The 15976-nt window shown below is 41.8% G+C and overlaps 1 protein-coding gene across 1 annotated transcript in view; it reads right to left on the bottom strand.

The window, feature by feature from the left end:
• Positions 1-15976, bottom strand: part of frem1b (Fras1 related extracellular matrix 1b) — a 262434-nt gene that overhangs the window by 193900 nt on the left and 52558 nt on the right. The window contains exon 2 of the mRNA XM_078561195.1: positions 11045-11581. Coding sequence (XP_078417321.1) covers positions 11045-11302 — 258 coding nt within the window. The 5' untranslated portion in view covers positions 11303-11581. The remainder of the gene's footprint in view (positions 1-11044; positions 11582-15976) is intronic.

Here is a 15976-nt window from a genome sequence, read left to right as displayed (position 1 = left end):
TAAATCATGCAGGGCAAGATTTCCCAGTTGGCAAGTGGGGCTCGCTCCCCGACGCATAAAATCACACAGGATGACATCGAGTGAAACTCCCGACGTCACCCTGCGTCATTTCAATTTTCACGTCGGCGGGTCTCAGCCGAATCAGCTGTGCGCCCACCGACCTGTCAATGGGCTATTGAGACCATTGACAAATTCATTAACATCACTAATGGACCTGCCCGTCCAACCTTAAGGTTGGCGAGCAGGCTGGGAGCCCTGGCGGGCTTCAGAGAAAGCATGAAACCTCATCCATGGGCGGGATGGGGTTTCATGTAGGTTTTTAAAAATTTAATAAAAGTTTAACTAAAAGTGGTGGACATGTCCCAATTCATGGCAGGGAAGTTTTATTTTTCAATTTTAGCGTTTTTACATTTGGAGCTGATCTCCCTGAGGCAGCACTTAGTCTCAGGGAGATGAGTGCGCTCTTTCGTGCACATGTGCGAAAAAGTGCACTCTCGGCCCAGGAAATCCCCCCCCCCTTGCCTGCACAGGGAGCACATAGCACCTCCTGGTGGACGTCACGCTGGGCGGGCCTTAATAGGTCCACCCATGTAAAATGGCGGCGCGGATTGGAGGCATGCCTCCACGTGCCCACTCCTGAACTTCCCCCCCAACGGAGAGAAAATTCTGCCCGCAGATCTGTTAATGGTATGCATGCACGTTGTCATTGACTGTTCGTCTGGGTGATGTTCCTTGTCCGGAGAGTGTCATTCTTGTGGCACTTGTTGCCATGGTAATTGTTGTTGTTCCATTGCTGTTCTTGGGAACCCATGGATTAATGTAGTTCTGTACTTAATACAGCTGGTGAGATCCCTTCTCCCTGACTGTGGTGAAGGAACAGCTTCACTGATTGTTCATATATGCCTGCGGATGCGCCGGTATATTTGGTCTTTCACTTCCACCGCATACAATCAAGGTGACAATTTCTCTACACATGTCCCAAGTTTCCACATGGGCTGATTCCTGTTGAGATCATTGAAGGTTTACAGCCTGATGGGCTCTCCAATGCTCAGCTCTGGCGATGGTTTGGTAGTCTTATCAAAATGTAATTTGTCTTTCTGCTGTTTAACCTTGATTTTTTCACTCATGCCTGTTACTACTTCTGGTTTCAGTAGCTGTTTTGCTATTGAAAGAGTAGTTTGTGGCCAGGGTGACATTAGTCTTTGGACTGGACTACTTTCCATGCCCTCTTTTGGTGTGTTTCTCCACTTGAGGATTGCCTTGTGTACATCTGTGCTAGATTTTCTCAATTACTTGATGATACATTTGGCGATTTTCACTGCTGCCTCATTCTTTCAATTTGACTAGGGATAGTGTGATGATGATGATGTATATTGTTGAATTTCTCAATCCTTTGTGAAGTGGCTGAATTCTTCACTCGTGAACTGAGGGCCATTTTCACTCATCACTATATCTGGAATGCCATAACGAATGAAGTGTTCTTTCAGGCATTCTACTATTTCTCCTGTTGTCATTGAAATCAGCTGGTCTAACTCCCAGTAGGCAGAATAGTAGTCTACAGTGGCAAGATAATCAGTTCCTGCTGGAATGAAGAGGTCTACTCTCAACTTCATCCATGGTTTGTCTGGGATGTCATGCATCAACAACGGCTCTCGAGGTTGTTTAGCTTGGTACTCGTTAAAATACCGCACTGGCCAATGTGCTCCTTAATTTCATTGCTCATGTTTGGCCAGTAGAACACTTCTCTTGCTTTTCTCAGACTTGATTCAGTTCCTTGATGGCTTGCATGGATGCACTTCAGCATCTCTCCTCTCATCTCCTTAGGGATGATGACTCTACTTCCTTTGTACAAGATGCCATCTTGGGCTGTCACTTCATCTCTGTATGCCCAATATGCTCTTGTGACCACAGATATGTCCTTGATGCTCTCAGGCCATCCTTTCATCACCACTTCTTGTAGCACTTGGAGAGTTGCATCGTGTTGGGTAGTTCTCCTGATTTGAGCAAGGCACTTGTCTGCCAGATTTAATCTTTCTGTTGGGTATTTGACTTTTAGACTATGTCGAGCTGCTGTTTCAGGTTGAATCTGGAAGATTTCACATTCTGTTGTAGCATCCTTAACTTTCTTCATGGGGAGCACTGCTCTCAACAGCATGTCAGCGATGTACATCTGTTTCCCTTGTTTGTATGTCACATACAAATGATATCTCTATAACCGAAGCAACATTATTTGCAAACACTTTGGAGCAGATAGTAGCGGTTTGAGAAAAATGCTTTGAAATGGCTTGTGGTCAGACTCTACTGTTACTTTGTCTCTCCCAAGCAGGTGTTGATGAAAATGCTCACAAGCAAAAACAATAGCCAGGCGTCATTCCATTTGTGTCAGTGCCCTGGATGCAAATGCACCTGGTTGACCTTGCTACATTAGGGTTGCTCCAGGGTCTGCCTGTCTCATTGACGTCACACTGCAAGGTGGCTCCATCATTGATGGTATAGTACTTCAGCACTGGCATTGTCATCACTAGTTGTTTGATTTTAGTGAATGCTGCTTCTTGTTCTGTGCCCCAATACCACTGTATATCCTTGTGTAATACTTCACACTCTGATGGCAAATTAGGTAAAATTTTTGTTAAATAGTTCACAAATCCAACAAATCATTGCACTGCTTTCACATCTGTTGGTTGCTGCCTAACTGCTACAGCTCCCACCTTGTCAGGATCAGGATGAAGACTTTTTTGCTGTCAATACATGACCTATGTACTTGACTTCAGGCGTCTTCAATTGCATTTTTTTTCTTGTTCAGCTTTAGGTTCATCTGGTGAGCTCGCTCTAGCAGTTGTGTTAAATTCTGATCATGGTCAGCTGCAGCTTCTTCCATTGTGTCCCCACATCCATAGACTAGCAGATCATCCACTATGCTTTCCACTCCAGGGAGATCACTAACTATTTCATACTGTTTGTGTTGATACTCTTCTGGGGCTGTGGAAATACTAAACGGCATGCACAACCATCTGTATCTCCTGAACGGCATCCAGAATGTAGTTAGAAAGCTACTGCTTTCATCCAGTTTCACTTGCCAGTAACCATCCTTCACATCTCAGGTAGTAAAGATATTTGCCTTGGTAAGTTGTGGCAAAATTCCTTTTGTTGGCATGGGGTAGTGAGATTGCTTTAGTGCTTTATTTAGATCCTTTGGGCCTAAGCATACTCACAGCTTTCCAGGTTGTTTCACTGCAACCATGCTGCTAATCCAGTCTGTAGGAGTTGTCACTTTTTTGATTACTCCTTCCTTTCCAGCTCTTCTATCTTGCCTTTTAGGCTCGACTTGAGGGTAGTTGGAACTATTCTTGGCAGATGCTGAACTAGTCTTAGTCTCATCTACTTCTAGCTGATATTTTCCAGATAGACATCCTAACCCTGTAAACACATCTCTGTACTCCTCTAGGATTTTTTCAGCAGTCAATGGTTTTTGTGCTGCGACATGTTGTGAATCTCTATTGGCATGTTTAGGGTTACCAGTCCAAGCCTTAGACTTGTTCCAGATGAGATGAGTGGCTGTTGCATCCCATCTATGATCTGGAACTCAAGATCTTCCTTCTTGCCATTACATTGGGTTCTCAGGCTAACTTTTTCTCTTGGTATGAGTATCGTGCCACCATATAGCTGCAACCTTACTTTTGAGGGCTTCATCTTTGGACCACTATGTTCAGCCACTTCGCTCAGGTCTGTGAAGGTCACAATGTTGCATGAAGCACTAGTGTCGATCTGACACTTCTTGTTCACTTGATACTCTCCTTCTGCAGTCATCATTGTAACAATCATAAACCATTTATCACCTATAGACTAGATGGAACCAACCTGTTGTATCGTTATAGTGTTTCATCAGACTTCTTCTGCTAATATCGCTCCAGTGGCCGTCTATATAGGCTTGTTTTGCTTCTTTCTAGCTAAGCACTTGTGTGCAGTGAAAACACTGCTTTCTCCACACTGGGCAATCCTTCTTTTCCTTGGTATGATGCCATCCACAGTATTCGCATTCTGCCCTTTGTCCGTGATTGTTCTGCTCTTTCAGCCTGGATGTCTCTCAGCATAGTGCATCTCCTGGTCTTTTCTGTCATACATATGCTCGACCTGACATTTTAGAACTTCCGCAATTCTACACACGTCTATCACTTTCTTGAGTGTAAGTTTATCCTCTTTCAGTAGACTTGCTTTTCTGAGGGGTCTTCTAAGAGAATTATATCTTTACTCAGATCTTTTAGTTGCCCAAATTCACTTGATTTCGCAAGCTGTGTTACTGCAGCCACACACTGATCAATGGGTTTTTTTCACCTTGAGCTCTAGTGTTGAATTCATAGCATTCATATGTTACATTCACTCATGGTTCAAAGCGTGCTTTCAAGACTTTCAAAATCTCTGCCATCTGTTTTCTTTATTTGTTGGTTAGATTTAGGGTGGAATATAATTTGCAGCAGACCCTCCCCAGCAGTGTTGGAAGTGTAGCTACATGTATCAGCTCTGGCTTGCTAATTAAATCTGTTGCAAGCTAATTGTAAGTGGAAAAACTGCAAGTTCTGCCACATATCACCTTTCATTTCTATCAGAGCAGGGAGGGGAATGTTTATCGCCATGTTAACTCACTTGCAGCCTTTGGTTTGTGAGTGCTTTTCCTTGTCCTTTTTCAGCTGTTTTTAGCAGATTTGAATATTTCTGTGCTTTTCTGAGCTATGGCTTCTCTGCATAATTTCCATGGCTTCAAAACTCTATTTTAGCTCCTCTCCTGATACCATGTTTCATATTCAAAGACAGTAATGCTTCTTAGTGTCTTTCTTAGTGTGAGATCTTTATTCAACTGATCTAAAATGCCTGCTTACAGAGAGAGAGTGCCTGATGGCAGAGGTCACATGACTGTGGCAAACCAGATCAGACATGTAGTACTGTTGCATTTCAAAACCCAAACAGTGGTCATGGCTGATTCAACCAGTAAAGCTGTGAGTATGCTTAGGCCCAAAGGATCTAAATAAAGCACTAAAGCAATCTCACTACCCCATGCCAACAAAAGGAATTTTGCCACAACTTACCAAGGCAAATATCTTTACTACCTGAAATGCGAAGGATGGTTACTGGCAAGTGAAACTGGATGAAAGCAATTTATCACAAAAGTAATGCACACTTTTCAATACTATTTATTGGCTATTGACTTAAGGAATGAGCTGGCAAAATAATATTGTCCTGATGCAACTTACTGCAGTGAAATTTTAGGCCATTGTGTTTAAGTTGTGTTCATCCAGTTTCTAAGAGTTTGGGAATTGTTCCCATAACAAATACAGAGAATAATACATTTTGGGGGTTTAAAAACTGGTGCAAGTAGGCATTTTACACTGTACATGTCAGATGAGATATTCTGGGAATTAAATGAATAGGTATAGTTTATACGTTCTTTGAACTGACAAAGTGATATTGCTGGAAGATATACCTAAAGCCAATGTTCTGAGACTGAAGGCCTCAAAATAAAAATGCTACAAAAGTACAAAGGAGAAATTATCAGGTAAATTTAATCATTTTGTTATGAATGTTTTTTGTTTTCATATTATAAGAAAGCTTATTTTAAGTTTGTAATTGGGAGAATGGAGATAAAAAGGAGAATATGCAGATAAACATGTTAAAAATATGTTGAACATTTTGATTGATTCACTTTCTTCATGCTAAGAGATTTGGATATCAGCAAACGTGATCTAGGTCCTAATAAAAACTCTTGGAGGACACACCACTATATGTCTCCCTACAGTCTGAAAAACAACTACTTACCACTACTCTCTGTTTTCTGTCCCTAAACCAATTTTGTGTCCATGCAGCAAGTGCCCCTTTAATCCCAATTTTGCACCAAGCTTATAATGTGGTCATTTATCAAACATCTTTTGAAAGTCCATATACACAGCATCAACTGCATTACCCTCATCAACCTTTTCCATTACTTCATCAAAGATCTCAATTAGAACCAGTGGAAAATGATCAACAACTCATGTACAAGTTGTTGATTATCCTTTTGAATAGCACAGATAGGGAATTTTTCATGCTGTTGCATGCATGTTCAGTTGTGAGCATTTAAAAGGAGATGGTAACTAGAGTGGTGAGGTCAACAATGGCAGGTCTAGTGTCAAATCAGCATTAGATGCTGACTGACATCATGATCTGCCTATTCTGCATCCTTGTGGTGCATGCACATAATGCCTGCACTAATGGTCTCACAAAGATGACATTTGGCATGCACAACACTAAGTGAGGTGGCGTGGCCATCACTTTTCTGGACCTGTAGCACCAAAATTACCAGCACTACGGGGCTAAATCTTTCTGCTTGGTAGTTCAGAAGACTGGGAATTCATGCTAAGAGAAAGCAAGCAAGATTCTCTCCAGATGGTACAGTTTTCTGTTTGGCAGTCTTTGAACAAAACCCCCCATTGAAGCATGTCTTTGAGAATAGAGCAGAGACTGTGTTATTGTGTGTGTTATACTATTGGAAAGGACAGAACACTGAAAAGAGGAGGAGTGAGGGATTATGGATTGGGAAATACCCATTGTTGCTTTTGAAGTTGTGCCAGAGCCCATCAGACATTTTAAAGAGGTTGGAGAAGGAGTGTCCCTAGGGATTCTGTGCCCTCAAGACTTTCGTGACATGAGTAAGAGATTTGTAGACATGTGCTTTGACAATGGTAACTGTGCCGGGGCCGTTGGATGGAATACAGCTGCTGATGAATGCGACCAAGAGCTGAAATGATAGATTGGGAAATGGGAAATTCTACAACATGCAGACTGAGTTGAAAAGACTGTGAGATTACACATGGTCCCACACCTGTGTGGAAAGTAATACAAGTACCTTTAACTTTGAGGCATTTAGTTGTTGTATCAACTATTTAAATCAAAATGTATCTTTTTTATTTGAAATATCCTTCAACCATTAATTAATGTTTAAACTAGTTGGTTTATTACAGTAAAAGTTTTAATAAGTGAAATCTTGTCCAGCAGTTTTGCTTTCCATTGGCATTGAGGGGATTCCTTTCCTTTTAAAAAAGCTATTGGTCTCTACCAACATCATAACAATAAACATATCATTCAATTCCAGTTCCCGTGAATAAAACCCCAATGTGAAACAGTTTCACACCTCACCATCCCTCTGTTATGGACCATCACAACTTGGTCATAATTTTGAATTAAAAGTGATTACAAAAATAAACTTTTCATACCCACTTTATCCAACAAATCAACCGCTACCCCATACAAAATTCAACTAATCACCTTTGTGCATTCCCTTAGTGCCTGGCTTGCAGACGCCTTTGCCTGTCCAAGTGCCACTGCAGTGGCTGCATCATGGTTGGTAGAAAGTTGCTGACTTTCAGTGGAGGAGACTGCAGATGCCTTTGCAGAATGCCCTTTAGCAGTTCCGGCCCTGGGATGTCTGACTTTGGGCTGCACCACTTCAACGTGGGTGGCAGCAGTCTAGGCTGGCTGACAGGCAACAGCAAGGACACTGGTGGAGTGGCAGGGTGGGAGGAAGGAGAGAACACAGCAGGTTCACACTCCATGGAATCACTGCCACGGCCCTGAGGAAGAGGTGCCTCAGCTATCCTAGTCATCTATTTGAGGCCAGATTGCTGTGAGATCCTGGAAATCCCTTTGAGCATTGGTATCTGCAGCCATGATGGCAGCAATCTGACCCTGTATGGCAACAAACTGAGATTAAATTACCTCAGCTTTCACTGTAGCACTCAGGCATTGGGTGGTTTCTGCTGGTGCTGCAATAGAAGCTGAGACATGGGCCATCTGATGCTGAATCGTGGTTGGGTCTGCACATGCTGTCATGGAATTAGTAACCACTTCTACACCGGGAAGAATGGGCTCCTAGTTCTGCGAAAAGCCCTGTGCCTAGCTGGAGCCAGATTCTTCCATAATCCTTGACAGTGAAATCAGCCTTTCTGGCAGGTGTGTCATGCACCAAACATTTCAGTCATTTCCGTCAGCATTCTTCGATACATTGTCCCATCAAAGTCTTCATCTGAGTCCTCTGCAGCAGAACTCACCTCTGATCTAGCTCTCTAGTGAGCTGGTACACGGATAACTCTTTTCCCCTGCCCAGTGACTCCCCATGTGCAGATTCTGCCTTTATGTTGTCCTCTAAAGCGCTTGCAGTGTCAGAGTCTGAACTAGTGACTGTGAGTATCAGATCAAGGGATGGTGTTTCTTCCTCCTCAGTCTCTTCTCCCTCCAGGCCTTCAGTCTCCTGCACCACTGCCTGGTCAGGCAGCATTTCTTGGGGATTTGAAAATATAAAGGCATAAGGGCAGGGTTAGGATGAGGGAAGGAGAGGAAAGTCAGAAGTGCATAGTTTACGCCATCTGCAGATTGTAAATCAAACAGATTGTGGGATGAAAGTGAAGCGGCATTCAAGAAGGTGCATTAGGCAGGAACATACTGTCATCCTCAATAGTTTCAGATCTGCCACTGGCCACGGCTTCAATGGTGACCAGGACCATCTTCTCCATTGGGCTGAGTATAAGCCTATCCTCTGTGGATTAGCTGCTCCGGCCACCTATTATGGTTTGCCTTGTCTTGCAAGAAAGAGGGAAATGAATTGGTGAGTGTGAATGCGGTGAATGGAGCAGTGTGTGAGGCTAGTGGTGCAGTTGGTAGAATATGGCATTTGATGATGTATATACCGATCTGGTCATTACATTTCTTTCAGCACTGCATCAAGTCATCATGGCTAGACTAGTGGCTTTGATCGCAATGGCTACCTACCCCCACTGCCTTCTCTGTATCTGTCTAGAGGGTCTCCTGACCTCCTGAGGGAAAGGAACCTCTTTCCTCTGTTCCCCAAGGCCTCCAGTATGGCACCCGAAAACTTTGGGGTGCATTCTCTGGCCTCGTGTGCTATTTTTGTAGTTTCATCCTTGTCTTCTATCCTTCTTTAACCACATGTTGCCACTGCTGAATCCAGAATACACCTCACCTTTAAGAGTTGCAGTCTACCTTTAAGTGGTCCAAAAGCAAATTACTGTGGATGCTGGAAATCTGAAATAAAATAGAAAATGCTGGAAATACTCAGGGGGTCTGGCAGCATCTGTGGAGAGAGAAACAGAGTTAATGGGCGGAATCTTCGGCTCAGCGAGCGGAGGCGGAGCCCACACGCCAACGCAGGCGTGGGTCCCGACGTCACTGTTCGTCATTCCGATTTTCAGTTTGGCAGATGCACACCGGAGTTGGCTGCGCACCCACCGAACTGTCAAAGGTCTATTAAGGCCATTTAAAAACTAGTTAAACCACTTAACGTAGCTGCCCATCCAACTTTAAGGTTGGTGGGTAGGCAAAGAGCCCAGGCGGCCTTCGCATTTTTCATGAAACCTCATCCACGGGTGGGATGAGGTTTCATGAATGATTTATAAATGAAATAAAGATTTTCATTAAAATTTATAGACATGTCCCAGCTCATGTGACATTTTCACATGAGGAGACATGTCCTAAATTTATTTTTCTTTACTAAAATTTTTGAAACTCAAACTAATCTCCCTGAGGCAGCTCTGTGCCTCAGGGAGATTTCTGCATTCTTTCACCTTAATTGGCCTGTCCACGTAAAATGGCGGCGTGCAGCCAATCGCAGGTGGCAATCGGGTGCATGCCCGCCCGCTCCCACCCAACCAACCCCCCCGCCCCGACAGGGAGAACATTCTCTCCAATTTTTCAAGTTGACAGACTGATCAGTTTTGATGAAAGGTCATGACCTGAAAAGTTAACTCTGTTTCTCTATACTTTTAAGTGGTGTTACCTTCACGCAAACTTGGGCCCCTGCTGAGTCACACAGCAAGTCAGCAGTGTTCAGTGCTGGGCTGCATGCCACAATCATTATTAGCAGATAGTACAAAGTTTGCCCTCTGCCTGAACCACTTTGAATGGACTGAGGCTAATTGTGCAATGTGATCCATATGCCTGATTTCAGCACTATCTAATTTTGTTCCCAATTTGCCTTTAACAAATACCTGCTGGCTTTCATTTTTTAACCCATATTTTCCTAACTGCCAATTAATTTTGTCTTGTCTTAATTTCTCTAAAAGATTCCCCATTACCTATGTTAGTATGACTGGCCTGTAGTTGCTGGATTTTTGCCCCTACCTTTTCAAACATGGGTGTAACATTTACAGTCCTCCATACTTCTGGCACATCTACCATAAATAAGAAAGATTGGCAGATTGTGGCCAGAGTCTCTGCAATTTCCACCTCTACTTCCCTCACCAACCTATAGGGATGCATCCCATCCAGGCTTGGTGACTCTGCTACTTTGAGTGCTGCCAACCTTTTAAGCATTTTATCCTCTTTATCAATATTTATTACATCCAATTTTTCAACCACCTCCTTCTGTGCTGTGCCATTGGTAGGTCTTCTTCTTTAGTAAAGACAGATTCAAAGTGAACCAGTGTAATATTCCTTTTCCATACCTTATGATTTCACTGCCAATTAGTACTAGATGTGTGCTAAATTACACATTTTGTGTTGTATGTGAGGTCAGTTAAGTGCGATGAATTAACTTGGAATTGAATAGAGTTTGTCCAAACTTGTGTCACTGGACTATGTTTCTCCATTTCAGAGAAGAAACTTCATCCCATTAATGTACCTGGCTAAATCAAAAGCCTGGCAACATCAAGCTCCCAGTAGAAAGCTTCATCAGTGATTCTGAATGAATAGAGGAAGTATAAAAACTGTTGTATAAGCACATGAATATCACATGATAATTCATATCTTTTTTAGTTAAAAAAGGAAATGATCAACCAAAGGTCATAGGGCAATGTGTTTGCTAGAGGAAATTACTTTGAATAGAATCCTTCTCCTCATGATTTTGGAATTAAAAAAGATTAAACTTCAACATTTGAAATTACATTGTTTGACAAAACACATGAAGCCTGTTTTACATTAGAACATATTTAAAAAGAAGAAACACAGGTTATTTCAGTTTGATTTTTATCTAATGTGGCATTTTGCGAAGTTTAAGACTACCTACCTGAGGAGTTAATTTTCCAACTCGTTGTGTTATAGGTTCATTCAATACAACTTCAACTTTGCAGGAATCTTTGGTTTTGGGGATGTTGAACCGCAGGTCATTGTCTGTCACGTATGTATGTTGCCCCCTGCCAACTATAATCCCTCCATTCAGATGAACAAGTCCATCTGCTTCTGTACGTTGGGTGTAGGAAGTTACCAGTGCTAACAAACTTAGAAGCATCTTTATTCTAAAAGATGTTTTCTGTGGACAAAACATCCTTCAGAATAATAAATATTAGATGAGAACAGTGTTTGCAATCAGGAAGAGGAAAAAAGTTTCAAATCCAAAATGATAAATAAAAGTTACAAAGTTTTCCCATTTTATGCAGAAGGTCAGGTTGAATGAAGGTTACTTCCAGTTGTTATCCACATGCCTGAATAAAGTCCACCACAGGGTTTTTTTTCTAATTTTCTTCACTCAGCAGTCAGGGTTCCTATGGCCTGCACATTACAGGAACCTATTCCATTTGATCCCAACTTTCACGCAGATTTCCATCTGTCAGTGAAATAAAAAAAAGTTTAAAAAGCTCATTGATATTTGCCACATTTAAAAATATTATTACCATTTATTTACAGAAAGGGCTTGGAGCAAAATTATGTTTAAATGTTGTCTTTAAGACAAGCTGTATTCGCACAAGTTAAAAACACTGGGGTGAAAGGAGGTTTAAATTATTTCTCCATCATTCTTTGCTGTTAACGCTATTCTAATAAAACAGCAAATCTGCTTTCTCATTATGAGCAATGCAATAGAGTAATAATGGTATGGAAGGAAGCCATTTGATTCATCCAATGTATGCCAGCTCTCTGGAAAACAATCCAATCAGTCCCATTCCCCTGCTCTATTCCTGTAACCCTTCAAGTTTATTTTCCTCAAGTACCTATTCAATTTCCTTTTGAAACTGTTGATCATCTCCACTTCCACCCTCCTCTGGGGCAGTGAATTCCAGGTTATTAGCACTCACTGCGTAAAAGTGCTCTCCCTCACTTCCCCCGTATCTCTTTTCTAAAACCTCAAATCAGTGTCCACTTGTCCTCATACCATCAGCTAATGGGAACAGCTTTTCTTTGTCTACCATAACCAAACCTGTCATAATCTTGTACACCTCTATCAAATCTCCCCAAAATCTCCTTTGCTTCAAGGAGAACAACACCAACTTCTCCAACTCAATGTTGTAGCTAAAATCCCACATCCCTGGAACCATTAAGAACATAATAAATAGAAGCAGAACTAGGCTATTCAGTCCATCAAGCCTGCTCCACCATTCAATAAGATCATAGCTAATCTGATTTGGCTTTCACTCCACTTTCTTGCCTATACCCCATAATAATTGGCACCCTCGTAGGTCAAAAACATGTCTAACTATGTCTTGAAAATATTCAATGACTCAGCCTCCATTGCTCACTGGGGGAGAGAATTCCAAACACCAATGACCTCTGAGTTAAGAAATTTCTCCTCATCTCCATCTTAAATGGAGGACCCCTTATTTTGAAACTGTTGCCCCTAGTTCTAGATTCCCCTAGGAGGGGAAACATCCTCTCAGCATCTACCCTGTTAAGCACCCTCAGAATCTTATAATGTTTCAATAAGATCACCTCTCATTCTTCTAAACTCCAATGAGTATAAGCCAAACCTGTTCAACCTTTACTCATAAGACAACCCGTTCATCCCAGGAAATGTCCTGATGAATCTCCCCTGAACTGCCTCCAAGGCAAGTATGTCTCTCCTTAAGTGAGGTGATCTAAAACGGCACACAATATTCTAGGTGCTGTTTCACCAATGCCTTGCACAGTTGTAACAAGTCTTCCCTACTTTTATACTCATCCCCCTTGCAATAAAAGCCAACATTCCATTTACCTCCTTAATTACTTGCTGTACTTGCATGATGATTTTTTGTGTTTCATGTACAAGGACAGCCAGGTCCCTCTGTATTGCAGCATTCTGCAGTCTCTCTTCATTTAAATCATATTCTGTTTTTCTATTCTTCCTGCCAAAGTGGACAAACTCATCTCTTCCCATATTTATGCTCCATCCGCCAAACATTTTGCCCACTCACTTAACCTATCAACATTTTGCAGATTCTTTGGCTGGGGTCTTGCGGGCATCATCCTGTCAACTGACTTTTAGTCATACTCCAAATTTTATGCCCCACCAGTGATGATGCCCGCTGCTGGCAGGACCAGAAAATCCCGCCCTGTGCATCCTCCTCACAACTTGCTTTCCTACCTATCTATATATCATCAGCAAACTTCACCACAATACAGTCGATCCTTTCATCCAAGTCATAAATATAGATCGTAAATCGTTGAGGCTCCAGTAGTAACCCCTGTGGCACTCCACTAGTTACAGTTTGCTAACCTGAAAATGACCCATTTATCCCAACACTCTGTTTAATGTTAGTTAGTCCGCCCTCTAACCATACCAATATCTCACCCCCAATACCATATGCTCCTATCTTGTGCAGTAACCTTTTATGTGCTACTTTATCAAATGCATTTTGGAAATCCAAACATACTACATTTATCCCTTTATTCACCCCACTTGTTATGTACTCAAAGAATGCTAATAAATTTGTCAAACTCAATTTCCCTTTCAGAAAACTATGTTGACTCTGCCTGGTTTTATTATGGTTATCTAAATGCCCTGCTACTGCTTCTTTAATAATTGATTCTCGAATTTTCCCAATGACAGATGTCCAGCTAACTGGTCTATAGTTTCCCGCTTTCTGCGTCCCTCTTTTCTTGAACAGAGGTTTTACATTTGCAGTTTTCCTATCTGCTTGAACCTTTCCAGAGTTTGGGAATTTTGGAAGATGACAACCTCGATCTCTGCAGCCCCTTCTTTTAATACCCTATGACTCAGGCCATCAGGTGCAAGGGACTTGTCATCCTCCCATTAGTTTTCCCATTACTTTTTCTCTAGTGGTAGTGATTATTCTATGTTCCTCCCTCCTTTTTGCCACTTGATTTTCAACAATTATTAGGATGTTTTTTGTGTCTTCTACTGTGATGATGGATTTTTAAAAAATCGTTCAAAGCCCCTGCCATTTTCTTGTTTCCCATTACTTATTCCCCAGCCTCACTTTTAATTCATTGCCACAGAAGGCTGTGGAGCCCAGGTCATTGAGTGTATTTAAGACCAAGATAGATAGGTTCTTGATTGGTAAGGGGATCAAAGGCTACGGGGAGAAGGCGGGAGAATGGGGTTGAGAAACTTATCAGCCATGATTGAATGGCGGAGCAGACTCGATGGGCCGAATGGCCTAATTTCTGCTCCTATGTCTTATGGTCTTATGGTCTCACCCTCTAAGGGACCAATGCTCACTTTAACTACTCTTTTCCTTTCTATATACTATATATTTCCATATAGAAACTTGTACTGTCTGTTTTTAGATTTCTTGCCAGTTTTTTTCTCAGGGTCCTGTTTCTCCTTCTGAATTATTTTCTTAGTCATCCTTTGTTGGTTTCTAAAACTTTCCCAATTTTCTGCCCTACCACTATTCTTTGCAGCATTTTCATTTGATATCACCCTTAACTTCCTTAGTTAGCTATAGATAGTGCATCCTCTGGTAGAGTCTTTCTTCCTCAATGGAATATACTTTTGTTAAGAGTTATGAAATATCTCTTTAAATGCCTGTTACTCCTTCTCCACTATCTTACCTTTTAACCCATTTTCCCAGTCCACTTTAATCAACACTATCGTTACATTCTTCTAATTGCCTTTATTTCCGTTTAAGACATTTGTTATGGACCCACATTTCTCACTGTCAAACTGAATGTGAAATTCTATCATATTATGATCACTCTTGCCTAGAGGATCCTTTCCTATGAGGTCCTTAATTAAACCTGCCTCATTACACACGACCAGGTCCAAAATAGCATGTTCCTTGATATGATCCAGAATATAGTGTTCTAAGAAACTGTCCCAAATACACTCTATGAACTCTTCCTCCAGGCTACCATTGCCAATTTCCACCCATCCTTCCAAAATGTCAAATACCTTTGAATATTCAGGCCCCAGTCATCGCAACCTTGCAACCAGGTCTCTGAAATGGCTATTATATCATACTAATTTATTTCTACTTTTGTTATAATTCATCTATCTTATTATGAATGCTGTGAGCATTCAGATAAAGTGCCTTTAATTCTTTTTTTTTACCATTTTTGCTTACTCAGACCTTATTTGCTGGTATGCACTTATGTTTGTATGCTCTGTTACATTCTAGTTATCATAACCTCATATCATTATCCTGCACTATTGTTGTGTTCTTTCTCTTTAACTTTCCATATCTTCCCTCATGTGAACCCTCTCCCACTATTTAGTTCAAAGCCCTCTCTACAGCTCTATTTATATGATTCATCAGGACACTGGTCCCAGCATGGTTCAGGTGAAGGCTTTCCCAATGGTACAGCTACGTCTTTCCCCAGTACTGGTCTTAATGCCCCATGAATCGAAACCCACTTCTCCCACAGCAGACTTTGAGCCATGGATTCAACTCTCTAATCTTATTTACCCTATGCCCGTGACTCAGGTGTTAATCCAGAGATTATTACGTTTGTGGTTCTGTTTTGTAATTTAGCCCCTAGCTGCTCACTCTTCTTCAGCAAAACCTCTTTCTTAGTCCTACCTATATCATTGGTACCCTTGTGGACCATGACAACCGGATCCTTCCCCTCCCACCCCATGTCCTTCTCCTGCCCCGAGGAGATGTCCTTAACCCTGGCACTAGACAGACAACACAGCCTTCAGGCTTCACACTCTTGGCTGCAGAGAACTATATCTAACCCCCTAACTATTACTGTCCCCCACAACTACATTCTTTTTAACTCCTCCCACTGGAATTGCTTCCTGCACCATGGTACCATGGTCAGTTTCCTCATGCTCCCTGCAGCC

This window comes from Cetorhinus maximus, chromosome 17 (genome assembly GCF_964194155.1).
Source record: "Cetorhinus maximus chromosome 17, sCetMax3.hap1.1, whole genome shotgun sequence".
Taxonomy (NCBI): Eukaryota; Metazoa; Chordata; class Chondrichthyes; order Lamniformes; family Cetorhinidae; genus Cetorhinus; species Cetorhinus maximus.
The sequence above is the reverse complement of the archived record's forward strand: the minus strand, read 5'-3'. Positions and strand labels throughout refer to the sequence as shown.